This window comes from Symsagittifera roscoffensis, chromosome 5 (genome assembly GCF_963678635.1).
Source record: "Symsagittifera roscoffensis chromosome 5, txSymRosc1.1, whole genome shotgun sequence".
In the NCBI taxonomy this organism is placed as follows: domain Eukaryota; kingdom Metazoa; phylum Xenacoelomorpha; order Acoela; family Convolutidae; genus Symsagittifera; species Symsagittifera roscoffensis.
The window spans coordinates 28,832,904-28,856,376 of NC_087066.1; the positions used below are offsets into that span (position 1 = coordinate 28,832,904).

The 23,473-nt window shown below is 33.6% G+C and overlaps 2 protein-coding genes across 3 annotated transcripts in view; both read right to left on the minus strand.

Annotated features, from left to right (window-relative positions):
• Positions 1 to 830: 830 nt before the first annotated feature.
• On the minus strand, positions 831 to 17,155 carry LOC134846924 (epithelial splicing regulatory protein 2-like). 2 transcript variants are annotated; one of them, XM_063864360.1, is made up of 14 exons: positions 16,044 to 17,155; positions 15,324 to 15,452; positions 14,764 to 14,925; positions 14,311 to 14,440; positions 13,601 to 13,693; positions 12,884 to 12,947; positions 8,834 to 8,944; positions 6,604 to 6,726; positions 6,099 to 6,246; positions 5,576 to 5,782; positions 4,897 to 5,193; positions 4,102 to 4,594; positions 2,732 to 3,120; positions 831 to 2,515 (listed from the first exon to the last, which is right to left on the minus strand). In XM_063864360.1, the coding sequence occupies exons 1-14, from the start codon at positions 16,242 to 16,244 to the stop codon at positions 2,357 to 2,359; spliced, it is 2,706 nt and encodes a 901-aa protein (XP_063720430.1). In that variant the 5' UTR covers positions 16,245 to 17,155; the 3' UTR covers positions 831 to 2,356. The 2 variants fall into 2 exon arrangements, with proteins under 2 accessions (XP_063720430.1, XP_063720431.1); XM_063864361.1 differs by having other exon boundaries at positions 4,444 to 4,594; positions 16,044 to 17,149.
• A 5,564-nt stretch (positions 17,156 to 22,719) lies between these two features.
• Positions 22,720 to 23,473, minus strand: part of LOC134846688 (uncharacterized) — a 40,582-nt gene continuing 39,828 nt past the window's right edge. The window contains exon 10 of the mRNA XM_063864074.1: positions 22,720 to 22,835. Coding sequence (XP_063720144.1) covers positions 22,720 to 22,835 — 116 coding nt within the window. The remainder of the gene's footprint in view (positions 22,836 to 23,473) is intronic.

Genomic DNA, 23,473 nt, shown 5'->3' on the forward strand with positions numbered 1-23,473 from the left:
TGCAACCTCCGATGACATTGATAGACGCAGAGGTGATATGACAAGTAACTATAAAATAAAATCAAACAAATCAAAGTACAGTCAGAGCAGAGCCTTCGGTGCTTTGTCTTGCAAATAGTAGCCGCCTTAATCTTTTCTACTTAAGTTTGGCAGCAGATTTTTGTGAAAACAAAGGTTGTGATGCTAAAAAGATTAATCAAAACAAGTTTCCCCCAATCAAACAGGCCCAACAAAAACTTAGAAGCTTTTAGACAAAAACACAAATTATAAACTTTTGTAACTGTCCCGATTTTTGAAGAAAGTAGGGGAATATATATTCTTGCGGTAATTTTGTATATTCAGTTCCGGATTCCGCAAATGTAAGCGGATTCCGCAAATGAAAAAGAATTCCGCAAATTTATGCGGATTACGCCTACAATTTTTGGATTCCGCTTACAATTTATGAAATCCGCTGGTAATTTGCCGACTCCGCTTACAGTTTGCAGATTCCACTTACAGTTGAGGATTTCACGACAACTCAAGTTTCTTAAACATACATATATTGCTATTTGCTAATGGATTCTACAAACTGTTCCGGATTCCGCAAACTTTGTTGCGGATTTTAAAAAACTTGTTGCGGATTCCGCAAAATTGCCTGTTTACCTTTTTATCCCTGGAGAAGCTTTTAGCTATTTATCAGGTAGCGGGTTAGCTATTTAACCGAGGAACCCAAAACAGCAAAGTAGATCAAAGGAAAAGTTCAATGTTGTCGCAACAATTCTGTTTTCCGCCTGTTGCGGAATCCATTAATTCGCCAAAACACACAATAAGGCCTCGCAATGTAAAAAAAGTACTAGAAAAATACTGAATTCAAAACTTTAGTACATTTTGAATGATAATTACTTACAATAAATTACATTTCACGATCGTAAATGACTTGAATGATTATTTTTCAGAAAAGATTAATATTTCAATAGAAGCCACTGCGGGCGATTGCTTTGGTTACACATCGACAAATTAAAGAATACTAAAAACAAAGCTGGGTAACTAAATGCTAGATAGCACAGGCGACAGGTAAAATTAATTTTGATTAAAATATTTAATTAAACAAATATTTATTGCACAGAGAGTTTGCTACATAGATGTGCCTCTAAGCTCAATTAAGCATTAAGGCACTGGCGGCTATAATGTTAAAACAAGATGCTGTTTGCAATGCAATGACAAAAAGTGCGATCTAGACATTGATACACAAAGTGATGACAATTTGCATGCATTTTGAAGCACAAAAAGCAAAGAAAGTAAAACAGAAATATATATTTTGCACTTTTTCGAAAATTTTACTGCCCTATATTTTATGCACATGTTGAGGAATTCTAAATAAGAATTTGAGCAAAAGATTGAAAATTGGATAGAAACACTAAATTTTCGGAGAAAGCAGAAAATTTTTTCATGTATTAAGGCAAAAAATTTTACAGATTTTTGATTAGAATATTGAACAAATATAGACAGGTATACATGAGTACAGAGAAATTAGACTACAAATGCTGCTTTTTATGATTTTTTTTTCACTATAACTTGGGTATGTTTACCACCCAATATTTCGAGTGTGACGCAATATTAGTCAGAGAAGGTAGAATAATGTTACATAACTGTTACATAACATGCGATGGATATGCAGTGAGTGGCGACAGAGGTTGTTACGTAATAAACAGCTTTACCGAAACAAGGAGATGCGATAGAGCAGGGTTAAAGTTCACAGAAGTTCGTAAGAGACATTCAAGAAATGAAATTGCCAGTTTACACTTTTGTCTGAAGTTTTAAAAGCGCCTTTGAAACCAACAATTTCTCGCACAGAGATACATGATTGACAGTTATGCATGGGCGGACAGTTAAACCAAGGTCATACGATGATGATTGTGGACGAAAAATAGGTTAGTGTTCCACAAACTTGGGAAGATTTGAGCAAAAAGGTTGAAATGTAGGTTAGTTACAGATTTGAAGCCAGGCAAAGACAGAAAAATGGTTAGAGCTACCACAAACAAATAAATGATACATGGTTTTAAGAAGAAAACATAGAAGTTTGCAAGCCTCACAATACTTGATGAACTTTAACAAAAATCTAGAATTCCAAACATTTCGATTTGAAGGTTTTCATTAATCTTGCTAAAGCGTTTTTCTTACCACTCGAAATTATATAATATTGCGAGCTTTGCATGATCATTCAATGGTTGTTCACAACTTCAAAAAGTCTTAGGCAACAACAACAAACAGTTTCGCGCTCCATAAAAGTGTTTGGAATGATTAGGAAGCACAAAAATTATTTGGTTACGAGATTTTGCAGAATTTTGAACATGAAAAGTCAGAGTTTTCGAGAAGTTCAGAGAATCACGAGTTCGATGACGTTGCTCCGGATCTGCGAGTTGTTTTTCTCGGCCACGACTTGTTTCGCAATCTCGGGAGACCAGAACATGACAGAGCATTCTCCCGTCGCTTTCCCGTGCTGATTTATCACCGGCTGAATAGCGTGCTCCGGAATCTAAATTAAACGTTCTTTAATAATATGTTGCATTCTCGCTCGCGTCTCGAAACTTTTCTCTTTTTTCTACATTTTTCGAAAATAAACAATTCTCTTTTTTTGCTAACTTTTTCTTCAATTTTAGAACTTGCGTTACAGTTTTTTCAATTTAGAGAAAAAAAAACGTTTTTAACTATAATAATATTTTAACAGTATAACTTTTGATTTTGTGCTTACGATGTAGTCGCTGAAAAATGTCATCACATCTTGCACGGTCGCATCTACAGGAAGTCCCTTCATCTTCACAGCTGTGAAGTTTGGCTGACCATATATGGAATTATGTGGAGACACAGGCGGAGTTAGTTGCTGATATGTGGGGTTATGTTGTTGCATGAACATCGCTGCGGCCGCGGCACTCGTCGGAATAATCGGGTGATGATGAGGAGGGGCGAGGTGTGCGTTTGCGACTTGCTGTTGTGCAGCTGCGGCCGCCTTCAGTGCAGGTGCGAGGAGGGCGTTGGCGGCCGCTAGATGGGACGTGGTCGCAGGGTTGAACACATTTGGAAAGAGGTTGGGGAAGGGGAGAACTTGCGGGGATGTGACGGCTGTAGGCGGAGAGATGGTACCTGAAACAAAAAAAAAAATTTTGCCATTCTTTTTTTTGAAAAATTCAGTTTTTTCTACATGTTTGGCATTTAAGTAGACTTTATCTCATCTGGTAGTTCAGGGATCACATTAGCGTCACCGTTTTTCCTCTAATGCTTCTCAAAGATTTGTGATCAAAGTAGAAGAAGAAATGAGAAAAATTATAGATTAAAATTGATTGGAATACTTTTGGATTATACAAACCTTCCATTTTTAAGCCAAGATCATCTGAAATTTACATGTATTTCTACCTTACAATCTGAACATAACCTTCCAATGGAAAATTGAAAAATGCTGCAAAGTTTTACTGTTCAATTCCTGAAAAATATATTTTTTCACTCCCGGGGTAAAGAACATTTTATGACATTAAGATGATAATGGATGAATATGTGCGATTATTAATAGAAGGAAAAAGGGGAAGTTATTACTTTAATGAGACGAGACAAAATCCTCTTAATCGTTTTGACCTAGCGTCTCTCTAAGTTCAAATGGCATTTTAAGCTACCGGTATAATACCTTATGTTTTGATGTCCCTACTTTCAGAAAATATCTCTAAATTTAGCGAAAATTTTATGGCTCAAAATATTGAACAATTTCTGTAGTGCGTCTCAATAAATGTATTTAGCAGGAATAGAAAGGTAGAAAATTCTATACAAAAGTGAATTTTATGATACGGTTCCATAACTCAGCGGATAAAAATAAGAGGTGTAAAGGAAAAGCGTTAGAAATGAAAAAAAAAGTAAAATAAGTTTGATTTAGCAAAAAAAAACTATGTTGAAAAGCCAGAAAAAAAAGGAGATGGTGATACCACCAAGCAGGCTGATGCCTCTTTGGTATTTTCCCAAGCCGAACTAAATTTTCAACTTACAATTTCATACAATGATTGGTTATTAGTATGAGGCTTAAAGATAAAATTATTATTATAATTGCAAGAAAAAATATAAAGGATAGAAGTCCCGTACCAAAGGAAAAGGGAGAGATTGTTGTGAAATTGCAGTTCTGCTCCGGGGGAGAGGAAGGCGGCGTTGACGTCGCGACGAACGCTCCGGTCGAAAACGCATCCGAAGGAGCCATTACTGACGAAGTCAAGAAATTCCCACCACCACCCAAGTTAGACCCAAAGTGAGCTGCGAAATTTGGGGCCAAGTTATTACTACCGGTTAGTAATGGGTTAGTTAGAAGCGAAGCGGGATATATAGAAGATTGGTTTGGCAGATGATGACTCATAGTGGTGACAGGGTTCATCATCTGAAGGGAGTTAGAGGAGGTCAAAGAGAGGTCAGAAGAAGAGGTCAAGGACGCACCTTCAACGAAGAAAGTGTTCATCTCTTCGGGTGAGCATTGGGTCACGTGCACTTTGTGGTCGCTCATGAACTTGGCGTTAGAGAACAGAGCAGCTGCGGCCGCCTTGACGTCAGAATGCATCTGGATGAAACAGTCACCACTCGGTCGTCCCTGGGACAAAAAATGATCAAATTTTGGTTTTGGAGTTCAAAAACCAAAAATAAGCCGAAATAACATAGCAGAAAAACTAACTCAAAATTTTCTGATGTAAAGTACATATTTGTGATAATCGAGTTTTTTGTTGCTTAACTAAAGTTTTGCCAAAAAAAATCACAAAATCATTCAGGACTGCTGAATTAAAAAGCAACAACAAGTTTTTGTCACAAGTTTTTTAAATCTAAACCATTCGCGTTCACAGAAATTTATTTTGAAATAATCAAAAGGTCAATTTCAAACGAATAGATTTAACTTACTTGCTGGTTCAGCACCATATGAATCCCGGCCGGTCTAATCCATTCCGCGTGCTCCCCCAAGAACGTGATGATATCCTCGACCTTCACACAGAGGGGGAGGTTCCTAAGAAGCAGGCAACTCTTCGAGGATGGGGGAAGTAGAAACGGTAAGAGATTGTGCAGTGCCGCTAGGTTCGGATTCAAGCCAAGATGTCCCATCTGGTGGGGGCCGTTTAGGTTGGGTATTGGGGGCATAGATCCATTCATGCCTGGGGGTCCGTTTGGAAGAAGAGGTGGGTTGGAGAATCTTTTCATGACCTGAAAAAAATTCAGATGAGCATTCATTTTAAGCAACATCAGGTTTAATGAAAAAATATTAGGCAAGCTAGATAAGTAGATTTAAAAATTCCGAAAAACTCCAGAAGTTGTCATAATTTTGATTAGCAGAAATCTTTTCTAGACAGTTTTATATAAAAATATATAAACGTTTTCAATTTACAGCTTGGTTTAATTATTTTTCTATCAATTAAGACTAGTTGCTTTTACAAACCTGAAAAAAGTTTTACATGCTGGAAGTATTTTTCTACATGCTGTTGATTTACATGCTGGGGACTGTTATTTAGTTAAAACTGATCAAAACTAATAAATGAATATATTTATCGACACTTGCTGGAATAAAAATGTTCAAACTTCTTCGCACCTGAACAACTTCAGCAGCCGTAGATCTGAACAACTCAATGTATCTGTCCCTAATATTGGTCTTGTGCAGTTTCAGAGCCTCCTTGGCCATGTCTTCCGTTTCAAACTGGACAAACGCGTCTCCAGTGGACCTCCCGTCTGGGTACTTGACGAAGAGGATGCCCTCTTTCTCCGCAACAATCGGCAAGTCGGCTCCGAAGAACTCTGTCTGTGAACACATATCCAAACTTTTTTATTAAAGATGCAATTGAATATTCTAAAAGATAATTACCAGTTATCAAATTTCAAAATTTTTTAAATAATTTTTTTAAGTAAGTAAATCGTAGTGTTTATGCAGGCTCGCTGATTAATTATGCTGATTCAAAAAATAAATCGTCTCCCATCAAAAGCGAACTTAATTTGTTTGATAATTTTTCAAAATAATTAACAATTTGTTTAATAATTTTTCTTTAAAGTTTCAAGAAACGTTTTGTATTCAGAGTAATTTTAGGTATAAAATATGTGATCAGATTGAGCAGACTTACCACATCCTCGGCGGTGGCAGTGAAGGGCAGCCCCCTCATCTTGATGATGATGTTGTCCCCGTGGGAGAGGAAGCCGATGGCCTCGTTGTTGGGATCAGCAGCTATCTTCATGAAGTCATCTGGTGAACTCTTGTACACCTCTATATACCTGGATGGAATACATATTTAATTTTCAGTAGCGTCTGTTTTTGATTAAAATCTTTTTAAAGCAATTTTTCTTTAATTTAAGTCCCACTATACAGATTGGATTAGAATTGCTCAAAACATTAATTTTTCTGGTTAGAGGAAAACTCCAACTTAGAACCAAGTAACATCGGCCAACATAAAAAATTTCGGGGAAGGCAGTTAACTTGTTCCATTCAAGTGAATAAACTTTAACTATTGTGAACGAATGTGTTCTTCATACCTTTCAAGATTACGCACGCATTCAGCCTTGATATCAAGTAAGGCGATTAAGAAAATGGAAAACTTGAAATGTGGGGCTTTAAAATTCGACAATGTTTACCTGTTGCCCATGTGTCGTTTGTGTCGCATGAGTGCCATGTCTCTGTGTTGGGTGGTGTTGAATCTCACCAGAGCTTCCCCGTTCCTTCTTCCCTGTGGGTTCAGACACAAAGCCACGCCTCCTCTGTTAGTAACAGAACAAGCCAAGGGTAATTATCAATTAACTCTAATCACCACGAAAGAGTAATAACTAGTTCATTTTTGATTTTTATATCGAATACAGCAATTATTTTTCTACGTTTTCATCAAAAAAAAACTGTCTGGCACTTGCGAGAGACCAGTTATCAAGATTTATAAATTTAGCGAAGATACTATTATGAAAAATAATTAAACAGTTACTTGTTATCAGAATAACAGATGTCCAAAACTGGGAGATTTCGGTAAATTTTCAATAGCTCACTATCTTCTCCGAATGGAGAAAATATTACAAAAAAAGAATACGGATTCTAATTGTTCGGAAGAGTTAATACCATATTATCTTCAAAGTATCCTCCGAGAAAAATACTATAGAAGCGAAACGTTTGAGTGGAAGCTATTCGAGAAGGTTGTTAAGAGAGAGGATAAATTGCGAGGGGATTTGTCTGATTGAAAATGAAAGAACGAAAAAAGACGAAAAAAAGTAGAAAAAAGCTTAAAAGGCGGTTAAGTGAGATGAAAAACAGCGCAATTAGAAAGTTGTAAGTCGAGACAAACACTGATTGCGTCTTTCTAGATTGATAGATTGATGGTAGGCGAAATTGATTGCAAATTTGTTCAAAGAAACACCTTGTTTTTGATTACTTTACCTGGTGAAGAAGGAAGTTGTAAAAGTGATAAAATCTCCGCCTGTAGTTTTTACAATCAAGGAACTGCAAAAAATCAACAAATATTTTCAACTTTATATTTTATTTGCTTGTGTGGAAAACGGCAAAATTAAAAACGAAATATACTTGATGATTTGCAGAAAAAAAATATTGAATTTCAGAAGAAAGTGTTAAAAGAGAAATAAAGCAAATTGATATCCGGTGATTTTTCTTAAATTCACGGCCGAAAGGAAATCTGGTGATTTGGGTGATAAATAAGGTTTTGCCCGTCACGGTAAATACCCCAAAAAGGAACGAATGGGCCTCGAAATAATTCTATTTTACGACAATAAGCAAATAGGGAACAAGTGACGCGGCTTCTCTAGCGTCAAGTTACAGTTTAAGCCTCATTGCATCTTTATTAGGAAGAGAGGTAATAATCCCTATCTCACTTTAGAAAAAAAAGACCTTTTTTTGATTCCTCAATTTTCCCCAGTTTTCTCCCAGTTTTTGTTTTCGCTTTCACGGGAAGAAATATGAAAAATGGGTTCTTTCTATGAGCAATTTGCAAAGTACCAGGAAAGAAGGAAATTTAAAATTTTTAAAGGTCGGTCGACTAATAAAGACGTCACAAAGAGAAAAACAAAATCTAAGCTAATGGACTCAAATGTACTCAGATTTGCTAGTAGTGACCTAGAAGTATCTCGGTTACACAAAGACTGATAACGTCAAAAATCCAGACACCCCCCCCCGTCTTTTGTTATTTCCTACAATCTCCTCTCTAAATAACTAATATACCATAAGGCCTCTTTTCATTAACAATTTTCCATTCGATTAGTTCTTTTGGAAATAAAACATTTCCAGTTATCCAGTTTATTGGCAATTTTTAAATTTCAAAAAATTGGACTTAGTTAAATTTTTTGTGAAAATTGATTATCAAATGAAGACGCTTGAACAATTTTTGTAATTCAGAACGTTTTTTATCAGAATATTGAGTAGCGTGAATAATCTATCGTGAAGCGGTGACCGTCAATTGAAATCTAAATTGGATTTTTGATTAGGTCGGAGGAACCAAATTGAATTTATAGTGAATTCAAATCTCGTACGAACTACTATCATGTGGTTTGATGAAATAAACACCGAAAAATAGGAAAAAAAGCAAGTTTACACCCCTTTGATGTATGTGCTTAGTTTCGGTCAGATTTCTGCCATGCAGTATATACGACAGAAATGTTGTTAGTTTTGTTCAATAATGAATCAGTTAAACTGGAAAAGTTGGCACAATCACTCTCAGAAAAACCTCTTGATAGAGATGTCTGAAAAGGAGCAAAATATAAGGTTTTTTGTTGATTGAAAACTAATTTACTGAAATGAAAATTTACAAAAACAAAACACCTTAAGTTGAATTTTTAAATAGATAATTGATTTTAAATGGGTTTCGGTTTTCACCTGGCAATGTCGAGTCCTCGAAAGAACTGAGCGACATCCTGGTCCGAACTCTGCCAGGGAAGACCTCTCACTTTGATCACAGTGTCTTCACATACCATCTCTTCCTTGGTGCTGAAACAAATCCCAGCTGATTAAATTCAACTAATTGATCAATCGGTGTTTTAATGATCAAGAAGAACAAGTATTTTCAAGCAAACAGTTTCAATTTAAAATTAACAAAAAAATTCTAATAATAGTACAAAAAAATAGCCTGAAGTGATTTTCTATCTGAAATCGCACTTTATTTGGAAATTTTTTAAAAATGTAATCGCACAAATTAGTCTCGGTCAAAATCTGGCAAGACTAAAACTGCAACCAAAATAGATTTAATATTACCGGATTCGACTCAATTTTTTAAAATTGTTGCTTGAAAAAGCCTATGAAAATCGAAAAATAAGTTTTTGAATGCTCATGCTGTTGATGATTTTCATGAGGTCACTTGACTCTTGAAAGTTGCTAAACTTATCAAAAAATAATATATCGAGCGAAAAAAAAAATCCCCTATACCGATGTTTTTCTCTTGATCTTGTGAACAAAACGCAAGCATTGAAACCGTATCATTCATCTACAACTGATTGACTTATTTATTTCTACAAAGAAATCGTAGGTTCAGACTTTAGTATAGCAATGAGCAATGATAGTGAGGTCATAGGAGTTTGACAAATGTTGACAGATTAACTTTAATTTGCCCGTTGCTCCTAACAAGATGTTTAAAAACAAGCTTACACAAATAAAAATTTCTTCAAATGTTTTGTAAGCAAAAACTCTGACAAAAAAAATAAATAAACCAAGAATTAAAAACAAGATGTCCATAAAACATAAACCCGAATAACGTTGAAATTAAAACCGAAATAAATTGAGATGTCAAGTAATGTCGCCTAATTTCATCAATATTCATCGGAATCAGTCTAAAACGGAAAAAGTTCAGACCAGTTTTTTTTGAAATTCTGACAGCCTTTACATTTGTTTTGCAGCAAAAATCACGATCAACAGAGCTTTAATATAATACCACACTTGACTCCCTGCAAGGTTTCGTTGAAGTAGTTAAAATTGGCCGAAAAAAGTTAATGAACTGACTCTATTACCTAGTTTTTTTTCACTTTTCGAGTGATCGGAACAATAATTATTATTTAAATTACTTCGACCTAGGACTGGAGTTCTAAGACTTGACGCGAGTTTGAAGTGAATTCCCAACATCATCAAAACTGTTTTTCAAAATTTACAAAGACAATTTTTTATAAAAGAGCTTGAACTTTAACATCTGTTACGCATTTGTGATTCAAAAAACTGTTTCTGGGGAATACCTCTTTTTGAATACTAGTCAGATATTACCAGTCCCGCATATTAGTCAGACTTTTGAATACTAGTCTCGCATATTAGTCAGACAAAAAAACCCAATATGAATGCAGATCTAGTCTGACTGATAAGCGGCACACTTATTCAAAACTTTGTCCCCTATAAACTATTTTTTGAATCAAAAAGCGTAACAGATGCTCAAATGCAGGCTTTTTATGAAATTTTTTTCTAGTTTAGGTTTTTCACTGATTGTCCAAATTGATAGCTGGAGATCAATCGGTCCGAGTTTCAAGCCAAAATTAAAGATTTCAAGCCTAAAAATTATGAAAAGATGCAAGAAGTGAACAATCATCGTCTTAAAACGCGTAAATTACTAGTTTATTGTATTTTTGTCAAATTTATCATTTGAAAAATTTTATATATTAATAATAATTGCGCAACCGAAAAAACTGATAATTTAGAGCGTTCTTACATAAACTTTTCATATAGCAGTTTATGCATCTTAAAAATTTAGTGATATAACAACCCAAAAAGCCCAGATTGGCTTACTCTAATGAAAAACTTTTGTAATCGACCAAATTCTAGTATTAGTCTCAAAAACTAAGTTATACTGCTTATCGATTGGTTGCAAATGTTATCATAGATGACACTCGCAAATTTCTATTAATTGCAATTACATTTGAAAAATGGATTAAATCAGAGGCAATCTAGGATTTTCTGGAGGGGGTGGCGGATTTTCAAAAATTTTGAAATTTTTGTTGATACTTTTTAGATAGACAAATTTATTTTCCGATAGCTCCCAGAACACTAATAAGACCCTATTTTGGACAAATCTCCACATCCACCCCCCCCCCCCCCCCCACCCTCCTAAATCCGCCCTTGATTTTAGACATTCTCGTGTTTTTTTGTTGTCATTGAAAAAACCTGCGTCAAAATTTGTAAGGTATATGATTGATGATTCTCAAACTATCATGTTTGATTTTAAAACATACTCAAAGCATGAATTTTTCGTTCTCGCATGGAATAAAAGCAAAGCGTAAAGGCATGAAGTGATTTCTAACCCAAGTTCTTTACGGGAAAAGCAAAGTCTTGATTCAGAATTTTATACACCAGTTTTCTAAGTATAAGAGGTCTTGAGCTCAATTTTATAACAGTTCACGATACGGAGATTTTGAAAATATAATATTTTTAAAACATTCGCAAAATCAAAAACATTTTTCTTATAATGAAAAAAAAAAACATTTTGCTATCTTGCTCGAGTGTAAAGCACTCGATTTTTTATCTGTTAACGACATTCACCATTAGACCCGTAAACAGAACTCAAACCAAGTACAATGTTTAGTTTAGCCACCATGTACCAATAATTATTGCTGCAACCCACTGATACCGTCTCAAACAGCCGATTTCCAATTGGCAGAAAAAATCATTCAGATATTATTTCCATAAGTTTTAAAACAGTTTATGAATTCGACAACTTAAAGAGAACAGATAGTTTTAGATGTAATTCGGAAGTCAGATTACATTTTGGATTTTTTTTTCAATTGGTATTTCGGCTGATTTCACTTTCACCAACTTGAAACAATTCGATTGTTAATTGCAACATGTTTTATTCTGATTAATTAGTTGTCTCAGCCCGACCCAGCCCTCCTCTCCCGCTAGTTTATTATAATTACAACTGTAACCATAAATCACTATCATAACTTACTCGGTCAAATTTTCATCTTCGTTTTTTGGTCAAAATTGCCTCAAAACTACAAAAAAGAAAACAAATAAATCAACAGAGATTGCTGTAACAAAGAGTATACACAACAGCTACAAGATTTTTTGGGCAATTTTTGATTTTTGATTTTTTTCATTCATAACATCAAATGCACCTCATTGCAATCTTGTTTGTTAATAAAGTGAAATTTTAGTCTGTAACTTTTATTCTTTTTACTCAAACGTTCTTTTACATACTTTAAAAAGTGGACGATAAATTTTTAAACGAAAGCCATTTTTTCATTCATTTCATCAATATAACAAGCCATATGTTGCATCCCTCATTCACGCTCACTGCAATGTGTTCCTATCAACTTTTAATTATTTTTGATCTGGTAACAAGTGATGCCAAACACATGTTGCATAAAAGAAAAAGAAAAAATTGAGCGTTTTTTCATATCCATGTTAGTTTTTATGTGATGTTTTAAACATTGTTTTCAACTGATTCATTTAAATGTGTTTTTTGAAAAATAAACAACAGTGACAATTTTATTCAATTGATCTAACATATGTTGTTTAGTTGCCAAATAAGTACTTTTTGGCAGCAAATTTGAACACTTGTTTTTAGTGAAAAACTGAAAATAGAAATATTGGCTATTATCAATCCCCGGGAGAAAAACAACGGGATTTCATTTAAAAAGTTCAAATAAAGATGTCCATCTAAAATTAAAATGAGTTCAGAGTTTGAAAGTTTAGATTTAAGTTTGAAAGTTTAGATTTAGATTTGACTAAACTGAAAAATTAGCTATTTTTCTCTTGTTCGCAATCAAAGAATCATTTTTTTAATATAAAATATTGCATGAATTTCAATTAGGGCTCAAAATTAGTAGCTTTAGGTTTATGGTTGATGTAACTATTGTCTTTTTTTTCCAATTTTGCCGCTATCTGAGATGTTATTTCAGAGAATATTTTTAATGAAATATACAGCAGAGGGTTAATGAAAGGGCCATCACTTACCATGGTACGGTTTCCAGTCGCTTGCTAATCACTTGTTTCTTTGAGAGCGGTGCCATTTTCAAACCTGCACAAATAAACAAAACGAGATATCAGTTGGTGTGTTACTTTAGTATTAATGCTACTACCATCATGTACACAAAATTATTTCATCATTGGGTTGATTGGGTCGAAGGGGGGATGAAGGTGAAAGATTGGAATATAATTGAGGCTAATGGGGATGGAGAGGGGAAATGGGCAAATGGGTGGTGAAAGATAAATCTCCTTGAGGTTAATTGGGTTATGATGAAGACTGATTCTCCAGTAACGTTAGAATTTAATGGCAGTGTCATTTCTGTTTTTCACTACAATTAGTTCTCATTGCTACCTTCTAACACAGATAATCTTTTTTGAACTACAATTGATGGACAAAAAAACTTTTTCTTGAAATGTTCAGACAGAATTATAAATCAAAAACGTGATGCAAAAGTTTTTTATAACAAAGAACAATTTGATTAAATCAAATAAAGAAGGAAAATTGCGAAAGGCTGCAATTTTTTCTACCATTTTTTTTAACAATCTTATGGTCTTCTTTTCCTTTACAAAACTGGACTTTTTTGTTAAAATGAAAGAAAAACTGATGTGTTTGATGGAGTGATGACAAAGGTGATGTTTTTTGGCAAAGGTGAAATTAATGAAATCTGTGTTTACAAAAATGAAATAAACAAATTGATTGTTTACCTTTTTCACTGAGGAGTTTGGAGACGGCGATTGATATGACGTAACTCTCGTTTTGCCCACTACCATTCAATTCACCCAGGTTATAATTGAGCACTGAAACAACAAACAAATAAAAATAATCAATCAACTTTTTGATGCCATCGGAATAATTTAACGATTCAGGCTAAATATTAATAGCTATTCTTATTCAAATTTTCAGTTTAGAAACCGTTTTCTTCCTGAAGTTTTTAGCAATCGATAAAAAAGATTACGATAGATTTGGAATCTATTTTAAATCTCATCCAAAGCCGGTCCTTGTCAGACTTATTTTAAAACTCTAACGAGGTCATGCCAGTTTAGCTTCAATATGTTTACCAATTTAGGAATCTTTTTATTGACAAGGTCAGATAAAATGGGGAAGAAGTAAATGACGCAATCAGCTCAGTTTATTGATAATGCAACTTCATCGACCTGAAAACACTTTTAAACCTGAATCTACCTAAAAATAAAGTTATCGCCTTCGAAAAACCTTTCAAAGAATTCAATAACAAAGCTATTTTATTATCAAAGCTAAAAAGGACGCACAAATATTTCAGCCTGCCAAAAAAATTCTCCGCTCAGGAAACCATCATACACATTAACTACTTAAAGTTAGAAATTTTTGCCATTAACAAATAAAAAAGTTAGAAAAAAAGCACTTTTTGGCACTTTTTTTCCGGTTAAAAACATACTCTGAGCCAACTCGACGATGTTGCTCAAGTTGCATCCGAACTGTTCGTTGTACTCCTGCAGTATGTCCACATATCTGTAGAAATAGTCTGGCACGTCCATGTTCTTCCCAGTGGTCTCCGCGTGCAGTGCCTGGCAAACATTAACAACAATTTGGATTCTAATGCCGAAATAAATGTCTTTTTTTAGAAAATAAAAGAATGAAAAGAACATTTAAAGTGAGTTAAAGATTCAAAAAAAAACGTTCAAGATCATCACAAGATTCACCCCAAATGAGGTCGTGGGATGAACTTTGAACATCTTTTTGAAAAGTTTTGAAACTTTCAACGCATTTTTCAAACTTTTATCGTTTAAAAACCAATGCTTTAAAAGAACTGAACAGCTCTTTTGTTGATCCTTTCCTCCGTGGATAAATTGTCTGAGAAAAAAGTGTTGGACGTTGGCTCTCCTCTCACCTGCCTGATGGGTCCTGGACCCACAGTGACTGGGACTACTTCCACGTGTCCTCCACGGGGACTGCTGTTGATGGTGGGCTGTTTGTCTCCATCTGGGCATGCGAGAAGGAGAGATTTGGAGGATGATTCCGGGAGCAGTTCTGTGATCATGTACTGGTGCAACTAGAAAACGAATACTATGATAGCATCAATTTCTTTGTTTTGTTCAGTTACAACTTTGAATTGATCTGAATTTTTTTAGACTCCATTTACTATTACATATTCTCCCTTCTCGGACAATCGAAGATATTGAAAACCCGGATAATATAGAGTTCAAGACTAATAGTAAAATATCAATTCAAGCTATAATGGGTGAAAATTTATAAGATCAAGTTTTGATAACCTTTTACCAAAACTTTCCTGCGTCAAGTCTGTGAAATCTTTTTTGAAATTGCACGTCGTTTGGGTCAGTTTCATAGCCCTACTTTTCAATGTACGTAAGGAATGCTTTTTAGAAATTCTTCATTTTATAATCGTTTTTTTTTGTCTTCCAATTGTTGAAACTTTGTTGTCATATTTACCTCTCTGAGTATGTCGGGCAGTGGCTTTGCATTGAGAGCCTGCTCGTGGGTGAAGCCAATCTGCAGGTAGTTGTCCACGCAGAATTCATTCACACTAGTCCGCACAGGCAGGTGCTTCGAACCCACCACCTGGAAAACAAAAGGGAATTTTTGTGGTGTTGAGGCAGCGAGGCGGAAGTGATTTAGTTGAAAGGTGAAGGCATAAATAGTTGCAAAGGTTCATTCAACACATCAAAAGTTCAGAAGAATGGCGGCAAAAATAATAATAACCAACTATAGTAGAAAATAGAGTTGGTGCAAGCAAACAGATAAAAAATTTAGGTTGAAATAAAAACTTGGCACCTTTTACAAAAAATTGTGGGCTCCGCCTGAACAAGTTTTATCTCAAATGTTTCAAATCAATTCCCGTGAGGTGATTTAATTGATTGAATATATATTTTTTGAAAACCTGATCATGATCTGGTATAAATAAAATCGAGTATGAAGAAAATGGAGAAATTCTCCCTGAACCAAACCATTGTCTGTTACTGTTAGCCATGATTAATACTTATTTACGGATAAATTTAAATCGCTCGTTTTTTATAATAAAGTTTCACAAAAATGCTACAGCAAACTGAGTAAAAATCTAAACTCTCTTTTTTTTCTGTTACTCTGTTATTAATTATTTTACAAAATGAGTTTAGAACAGTGTGATTGATGAAGAGCGTAAAATGGACGAACCTGATTGGTGGATGAGTCAATACAAGTCCATGACATGGCCACTAACTCCTCCGTCTCACTTCCCCAGTCCTCTGGCGATCCAGGGGTTGCACAGTGGTAGCACAGGAATATAGTGTGGCTCACGTCACTACCCGAGAACCCTGATGCCTCTCCGGGACAACTCATCTCTTCTGTTTTCATCGGTGTCGTAACTACTTCCATTTTTAAAAAAGTTTTTTTTCCAAATTATTAAAAATTGATGGTTTTGGTAAATGCTTTGTCTGGTTTACGAGAAATTTTCAGACCCTGTATCGTTGAAAGCTTGGATCCCAAATTTTCTTTTAATGGATATGATGATTCAGCTGAATGTTAAGGTAATCGAAATATCTTCAAAGGGTTTTATTACTTCTTCTTAACTTGCGTCACTAATGCGAAAACCGTTATTTGTAAAAGGTTTGGCTTTCTCTTGCAGAGGTTTGAGAACTGGTATTCAACTTGTTGCTTTTAATCCAATTTGGGGAGGTTTGTTTGTAGATGCAGTTACTAATTTTGACACTGCTTCAGATAACTGTTTGTAATTTATGATCGGCCAAGTAACAGTTTTGCTAATTCTGTCGAGAACTCTAAATTTGACCCCAAGACAATTTCAAGCTATTAGAAGTTTCAATTTTTTCAATTTTTTTTTGGAAATTAATTGAATTAGAATTCCTTAACCAAATTCTGTAACCAGATTTTGAGCACAAAGATCAATCAAGTTAGACTATTTGTTAGTAAATAAAGTTTTTGCTGTAATCGCCCACTATTCAGTCAAAACAGACAATTCGAAAGATCCACCTCCGTTTCTTTTCCTTCCGGTTTCGAAATTTTTCCAACTCTCCCAAGAAGATTTCAAATTACCAAACGTGTTAACAGTTTTTATGGTCTCCCAAATTCCCAAAACAAGGAAGAGAAGTTTTTGAAAGAGTTTTTAAATAAGTAAAACAACCAAACAACCGACCGCCAATACGACAAAAAAATTATAAATTAATTTTTCAAACTCAACTATGCACAAAAATTTACAATAAAATGTCGCACGTGTTGTCGTTATTAAACTATTGCGAGCTAAGTAAACTTCACAAGGATAAGTGGAACAGTTGTTACTTTACTTTTGCAAAAATTATGAAAAAAAGAAACAATTAAATATCGCACACATTGAGTTTCCAACAAGTGGCTCGAAATAAATATATTCTATAAATCTTGATAAGAATTAGTTGTAATACCTCAGTTTCTTACACAAGGATTGAGAACTTAACTAAAAAGTGACATATTTTGCCAATTGCTGCGTTTCGATTCAATTTCAATTTAATGGATATATACCAGTCTGGTAATGAGTTTATATGCGACATTAACTGGTTTAGGGTAATTATTATAATCATTACACTCGTTACTCGTCCCGGGAGGTTTGAAACTGATTTTAGGGATCACTTGTCACTTTGAAAGGGACAATTTTTGATCAATTTATTCCGATTACAGTTGACTCAGTCGTTGTCACTTGAAGTGAAACGGAATGGAACACCACTTGGAAGTTTTGACTTAAAATTGATCTTTTCAGGTTTTCATCAAAAAGTTATCGTCACGCGCATTGATAGCCTTTACTAGAAACTGTTTAAAAATCTATAGTATGATTTAAAGGTTCCCGTAAAATTGTCCAGCTGTCGCATTGGAACACTTCTTAATCTCTCGGAGCACAAGCCCGTATATCAATGATAACATTTTGTATATCAATTACATTGTGGTGACGAAGAATGAACACAGAGGCAAAGCGGAGCTTCGCACCTCTTGCCATAGAACGAAAAATGGCACAGCAGCTAGCCCAAAAATAGGACGCAAGCTGAATCGAAAAAAAAAATTGTCGAAATATAGACTGAAAAATTAATTTTTTAACGTTTGCATGGAATGCGGGTAAATTTAATGAAAAAGACAACTACCGGTGTTTATTAAGCCTTAAGAACAAAGTTCAATAGGCGGATATTAGGAAGACAAAATTTGGGTAGACAACTGATGAGCCGAAAAAAAATCTGAATTGAGCTATAAAACGTATTGAACCAAAAAATAAGAAATCCTAAGTCCCCCCACCTACCTTTCCATAAGCACAAAAACAATTAAAAAATTTGGTGCTTCATACAACAAATTAAGAGGCAACTAAACTGATCTGCATCATTCAACACCATTAAAGCTGAAAAAAACTTAAAAGAAGAAGAAAAAAAAAGGAAACAAAAAAAGCGAAAAAATATAACTAAAAACAGGAGTTGATTTACAACCAACAATAAAACTTCAAATGGAACGGCCATTTAAAAGGCATACATGCTCAGAAAAATTCTGTTGACAGGCATTCGGTTTTGTTGCTAATAGGTGAGTTAACTGATGAGAATTGACTGATGAGAATTGTCTAACATAACAGGTGAGTTAACTGATTCAACTGATTTTGTTAAACAAGTGGTTGACAAGAAAAAAGTCTAAATTCCAGTTTGATAACGCTTGCTAATCGCAATAGGAAAGATGGCAAACATGAAAAACCGTTAAGCTACCCAAGTAGACAAGAAGGTATGTACTGCAAATGTTGACGGGGTTCTTTTTTGAATTTATTTGACCAAATTTTTTAAGACCAGCTTGTTTAATATTAATGTAGTATCAAAAAGACGAAATCAATTGTTGTGTAAAAAACAAATAACTAAACTAAATCTTATTTGAATGTAATTCACTGAAAGAACTTTAATCATGGGTTATTTTATGAAAAAAATCGACCAATTTTTCTAGATCAGTTTGCTGTTTAACATTGATAAAAGTCTCAAAAACAAGTTCAATTATCGATATCAATTGTGTGCGAAAAGAACGATGTTGCGCCCCATCTTTTTTAAGAGAATATTTAATTTATAAATCTTTCGGATGAAGCTTTTTTTCAATTGAGCATAAAATTTAGCCGAAATAGTTCATTTTATTCTTCTTACTCTATCAAAAAATTAAGTAACAAACTTATAAAACTCAATTTTAAAAGCATTTTTGAAGTAAAAGGTAGCAAAAGATCACCAAAGTTTTGAAATCCTGTGAATAAATCAAAATTGAGTTATTCGAACCGTCAAAGCTAGAGAGACGCTTTTTCTCCACTTCGCCGGCCATAAATTAGGACAAGAACCTTGCACTTTTTTTTATGACAAATCGCAATGATTTGTCATCTGAAAATTTCTCATTTTCATCAAAATCTTTCTCACTTTTATAAAAAAAAATTACTCGCGATTTTTTTTCATCTCTTCTTACGAGTGACATCAACCTAATCAGGTAAATATTTTTTCAATTTCATTCACGAAGACAACGTTTTTGGTATGGCCTTTTTGATTCAATGCTAATATTAAAAAACTATCATTCCGCAAATTTTCTTTTGATAGTTAAAAAATTTATTTTCCTTTGATTAAAAAATTCACGGATTATAATTAATACAATAGTTTAAACCAAAATTTTCACGGAAAGCTAGATGATGTAAATTTCGCAGAAAAAAAAACAAACGAACGCCGCCCGTTGATTTGGAAATGACAACTCTATCAAAAAAGAAGCCCATAAACAAAACAGAATACCTCAAAAATAAAAAACTTTTTTATAGTGCCAGGACAATTTTTATAACCTAGCTCAAGTTTTTTTTTGAAGTCACAAATTCGCTTAGTTTATATCGAACCCATGAATCCTATTTCAGATATTATCTCCAGCATATTGATAAACTATCGACTAGATTGCATACATTTATTACAAGGCTGGGAATTTCAATCACATGGCCTAAATTGCACAAAATTTAAAAATATAAACTTTTATATTCATAACTTTTGCAAATAAGTTTTTCATTTACTCTTTCAGTATTCAATGTCTTACGGCACCTCTGTTTGGAATTTTTTTAAGATTTAGCAATAATAACAGATAACAGAGACTCATTTGTTCAAACAAAGTACCTTTTTTTCATTATTCACATCATGCCACATTAATTGTCCGTTGTTCCAACTTTCGAAGAAAGTGATAGAACATTTGTGCTCGGGGTGTTTTTTTTCCGGACAAACTTCTATTTTTAAACTGAAAATTTTCGACGGATTTTCTTATATCAGTGGAAAAGTATATTGTTCTAGCCTCAACGTATAGGATATTTCACCAGAAATCGTTTTTTGTAAAAATATTGGGGCTTTATGATGGCCAATTTATGGTTAATAATGCGCTATATTTTTCGTGCTATTAACGTTCAAACGGAGATCTAATCTGTCCAAAAAAATTGTTACAAATAGAATTTAGTCATCCTTTTTGGTCTACTGAAGGATTTCCCGCATCCAAGTTTAGGCGTAAGTGACAGGTTATAACGGATTAACATAATGGTTTTTCGACTATAATAATTGATAATAATTACCAACATCAGGTGTTTGAAGGATTTATTATCAATTACGTCGTGATAAACTCCAATACGATACAATTTCTTAGAATCATTTATAATTGATGATAATTCTTATAAAAAAGTTTGTAAAAATATTATAATCGATTATGATTGAGTATAAACTCTTTTTGTGCCAAATGTTGTAAACCAAAAGTATATTTTGATTATATCTTATGAATTAGTATATTTATTTCTGTAAAAAATTTTTAAAATTGAGATGTCTTGACTTAATTTATTTCATTTGAACACAAAGTTTAACCACAAAACAATTATTTTATAGAGATCCCTTCATTTTAGTTGAAAGGTTCCCGAAGTACGTGAAAATTTTCTTCCAAATAAATCATGAAACTAAAGCATGTGATGATATTTTGGTGGTTCAAAAACTCAAACTGTGCATCATGGAACAACTCGAATTGAGAAAAAATGAAGAAAAAAATGAGTCATAAATTTGAATTTATTTGAAGGCAATTTTCTCATTTTTCGCATAAACCAACGTCTACGAAAAGCATAAAATATGAGCAAATCAGATGCAAGGTTGAAAAAAATGGGCAAACAAAAAATCATAATCTAATTTAAAGGATTATACTTAGATCAAAAATTAGATTGATTAACAATGAAATAGACCCATCCATTAAATTGTATTATAATTGATTCTAATTTGATTTCAAAAAGAAAGATTATAACCAATTATTAGTTAATTAAAAACATTTTTTCGCAATTTTAATAAACCTAGTAGCAAAATCACAATATAACCGTATATTAACGCTTAAAACTGGATGCGGGTTGCTATATGCAAAATACGTCACTTACTGCTAAATATAGAGTGTGAGATGGTTTCGTTTTTTGAACACTGATACATAGAGCTTAAAACGCAATACTCATTCAAGATTTGCTCTGATTAGAAAAGTCTTGTTCTTGCTCTATTTTTGCAACCATACAAGACAAAATGTGTATGATCCTTAGTGGGATTTCATTCTACTTAATAATAAACAATATTTTTTAAAAAGGTCAGACAACTCGTTTTCTTGTAAACTAATAATAAAAACAACCCGCATTCAAGTTTAGGCGTAAGCAACCGACTATAGAGGATTATTATGATGACTTTTTGACAATTAAAATTGATTATAAACACAAAACTAGGTGTTTAAAGGTTTTATAATCGACTATAATTTTCCATGAGATTTTAATATATTATAATTGACTATAATTGATTACAATTACACTTAAAATCAATTATAATCGATTACAATCGAATAAAATCTCTTATTTTGTCAGAACTTTGTAACACCAAAAGTAGAGTTTACTAATATCTCATGGCTTATTATTTTTCGATCAAAAACAAACCTCTAAAAACGAGATGCCTTGTCACATTTTGGTTCATCTGAGCACAAACATTCACCACGGAACAAAAAATTTCATTGAGATTTTTTCGCATTAGTTGAAAAGTTCTCGCTGTATGTGAAAATTAAGTTTTCCAAGTGAATCATGAAACTAAATCTGGCGCTGATATTTTGGTGGTTAAAAAAACTCAAGATATGCATCAAGAACCAACTTCAATGAGAAACAAATAAATTTTAAAATTATAAGTTTGAATTGATTTGAAAACGCTTAAAGCTTTTCTCTTATTTTTCACATAAGCCAACGTCTACAAAAAGCATAAAATATGAGCAATTCTGATGCATGTTTGGAGAGAAAATGGGCAAACAGAAGGGATTATAACCGAATATAATCGAGTATAGTGGATTTTTTGTGCACAACATATGATTTAGAAACTGGGATAAAAATAATCGATTATAATCGATTATAAGTGAATCAAAAAATATGTACCACTAAACGATTACAATCGATTAAAATGTTTATTATTGATTAAAATTGGATTTTGAAAAGAGAGATAATAATCGATTAATAATTGATTAAAATCAATTTTGTCTCAATTTTAATAAGACTGGTACTAAAATTATAATATAACCGATTATTAACGCTTGAAACTGGATGCGGGAACGTAAAATCAACAATCAAACTGTTCGTAAAAAAATCGACTCCAGAAAAAATTTAACTCTTGGGCTGCCAAATTGTAAGCGCAAGCAAATTCAAATACATTTCTGTTTGCAATTTTTAAGTCCTTCATGTAATAATCTGCGCTCCAAACAAAAAAGGATTTCTGAAAATTCAGGATTCAAAGTTAAATTTCGAAAGATGATGCTAATGTTGTTTGGGCTTTAACAAACTGTAACCATTTTTTGAGACTAAGCACTTTCACGAAGTCCACACCAGCACTAAATTTGTCACCGTCGCAATAATAGCTCCGTTTTCAATTATCCTTGCGTCACCTTTGAAGGCTTTGGGTCTCGGAGGGAGAGGTTCAACAGGAGCTAAAAACAACAACAACAATTGAGACGGTCACAGACTCTATAATCTCTAAAAAAAACATTAATCGCAATTTTATCATGAAATACATCGTCGTCGTTGTCTCAAAGCTCATTTTCCATCTAACTTCAATATAAGAAAACTAGAATTGGAATCAATAATTCGGTCGAGATCTGTTAAGTCATCTATTTTGATTACTACTAACTTGTAGTTAACATTTGGTCCCAGATTGAATTTTTGTGACACTTTTGTTTTTCGTAGGCGGAGTACAGGGGATTCAGTGTCCATCCAGGAGGGTCATCGGGATATTTTATTTTGGCTGGCCTGAAAATAAACATTCAAGGATGCCATATTAAATATATATGTATTAACGACTCAATCGTGTTTACTGCCGTTTGCCTTTTCAATGGGTATTTGCGCGCCCATCTTATTATAACCGACTCAAGAATAACAAAAAAATTGTTACCGCTACGAATTTTATGCTCTAATTTACCATAACATTAAGCTTACTTATTTTACGTAAGGCTTAAGGTAAAGTGGTGGAAATGACTACATTCTTTTCCCAATAGCCCGGGGTCAACCTCCATACAAGCATAATGCTTCTCGAACAGTTTCATATATGGAGCCAATGAAAAAACGCAAG